This window comes from Limulus polyphemus, unplaced genomic scaffold (genome assembly GCF_000517525.1).
Source record: "Limulus polyphemus unplaced genomic scaffold, Limulus_polyphemus-2.1.2 Scaffold1775, whole genome shotgun sequence".
Classification (NCBI taxonomy): domain Eukaryota; kingdom Metazoa; phylum Arthropoda; class Merostomata; order Xiphosura; family Limulidae; genus Limulus; species Limulus polyphemus.
The window spans coordinates 188,534-190,908 of NW_013667385.1; the positions used below are offsets into that span (position 1 = coordinate 188,534).

The window sequence follows — 2,375 nt, forward strand, 5'->3', positions numbered from 1 at the left end:
CTTTAATTTACTTTCTTTTTTCTTTTTTTTTTCTTTTTAGTTAGGGTAGAAAAAAAAATAACAGCTAAAATATAAAGTTTTACTGAAAAAAAAAACGTTTGAAATTTATTTATTAGGTTTAGAGATTATGCAAATTAAATATAAGATATTCGAGACAAAGAAAAGCATTTTTGATTTTAACATGGAAATCACTTTGTTCTCGGACTAGTATATAGAAATAGTGTTAATATATATATTCATGGACAAGTCTTTAGTAAAAATACTTCAATAAAAATTTGGTTTTTCTGTGTACAAAAGACTTCTAATGTTTACTAAAAGTCTGACAAATTTTGTGAAGATGCACAAGGTGTATTAAAAGTTATAGTACGGAAACAATGATGAGTACAAAATGGTTACGAGGTTGGTCAATTCGACCAACTTTGCAGCAAGAGAGTTAAATGTAGCTTAGTAAGAAAGGTTTTTGCCCCCACCCCCATTGTACACACATTGTACTCATAGTGTTAAGACAGTTTTATTTTTCTAACATGGTGGTTGGCCTTTAGAATTGGTTTCCTTTAGATGTAGCAAAAACAGTAAATTTACGAGATTTTAAGGGAAAAAATGTTGATATATATTTGATTCTTTTTTTTTAAATTTCTTAGTTTTGTTGATGGGATGGTCTAGATGGACCAACTGACTTTGATTGCTATGTTAATAGTTCTTGTCATATGCCTTAGTTTATAAGCATGGCATGGCCTGGTGGTTAGGGCATTCGACTCATTCACGTGCAAATATGCAGTTAGTTTTAGAGTTTTTACCAATAAATCATTTATGGCTGAGATTCTAGAAAAAGTATAATTTGTTAATTAATTCACAAGCACTTTAGATTATTCTTTGAGAAGACTTCTGAGCTTTTGTGTTGATTAATATTTAATAACTTGTGTTTAAATTTCTGCTTCTTCAGCTGACAAAACATTTTGAACTGCTTAACTACAGTGAGCACGGAACAACTGTGGACAATGTTCTGTATTCTTGTGACTTCTCGGAAAAACGCACCTCAGCTCCACAACCGACTGTTATAGTGTCCTCCCTTCGAAAAATAGTAGACAAAGCAAGAGGAAAGCCCGAGATGAAGCCCCTGGATCGACTGACAATGAGTTCAAGAGCAGGGCAGGTAAATTTCAACATTAAATGTATTTTCATTTTATGTAGTGTATTTCAAAAAATAAATACTTTTTTTTGTGATTATTAAATATTAAGTCATTGAAGATGCTATAAAAGTAATATTTAAAAAAGTGATTTTGATATAAATTAAATTTTATGTTGTGTGAATTACTTCCGAAATAAGCTTCCCCAACATAGATAGAATAAGCCAGTTTGAAATTTCATGAGTATGAAGGGTCTGCGAAGCATTATGAGATATTAATGGTATAAACAAATTCACATCTTTCTGAGCACAGCGTACAGTGTTACATGAGATGATGCATTAAATAGCAGATTATTTATTAAAAATTCATAATGTAGGTGTTTGATGAAGTACAACAATCTACATAGAGATGATGCATTAAACAGCAGATTATTTTTTTAATAAATAATCTGCTGTTTAATGCATCATATCATTCATAATGTAGGTGTTTGATGAAGTACAACAATTACATATTTTAATAATTCATAATGTAGGTGTTTGATGAAGTACAACAATCTACATAAGTAATTATGGTCGGAATAAAACAATTCAGAAGTAGATTAAGATGTGGAGAGCTCATAATACTTAGTTTTAGGCCAAACAGCAAATGTTGTGCTTTTGATAGTGTAGCCTGAGGGCCAGTCTTTGTGGTAAGTCACATGTGCCAAAGATAGGGGCCACCAAAATCGACATGGTAAATAACATTTCCTGTCAGCTTTACATAAGCAAGGGTGCTGAATACAAAGTTTGCACATTTTGCCAAGGACTGGCTCTTCTTGGCCTACTTTAATTTTGATCCCAACCCTGATTTTTTAAATACTAAAAAATACTTGGTATACTTTTTTTTTTACATGTAAATAATACTTGTATTTTGATGTATGTTTAGCAGACAAAAGTTTATCTCAAGTGAGACTTACTGAGAGTCATCACTGCTCATAACTCTAAACTGGCTTATTTAATAAAAAAAATGTAGTGCATTGTTTCTGAAGGTGAGATACAGTTACAAAGTTGCAGAATTAATTGGTGGTTTCACATTATACTGAAATAAACTACTACTAAAGAATAAAAGGTTTCAAATTTTATCATTCTGGAAAGTGATCTTATATTATATGAACCAGCTTGTTAAGTTTTTTTATTTATCTGTGATTTGCTTATTTTCACATTCTGTTATCTTGTAGTCTTGGAAACCATGCAATTGCAAAGCAAGTAG

The 2,375-nt window shown here is 30.9% G+C and overlaps 1 protein-coding gene across 1 annotated transcript in view; it reads left to right on the forward strand.

Annotated features, from left to right (window-relative positions):
- Positions 1-2,375, forward strand: part of LOC106464903 (PHD finger protein 12-like) — a 94,914-nt gene that overhangs the window by 90,470 nt on the left and 2,069 nt on the right. The window contains exons 14-15 of the mRNA XM_022392708.1: positions 944-1,153; positions 2,344-2,371. Coding sequence (XP_022248416.1) covers positions 944-1,153; positions 2,344-2,371 — 238 coding nt within the window. The remainder of the gene's footprint in view (positions 1-943; positions 1,154-2,343; positions 2,372-2,375) is intronic.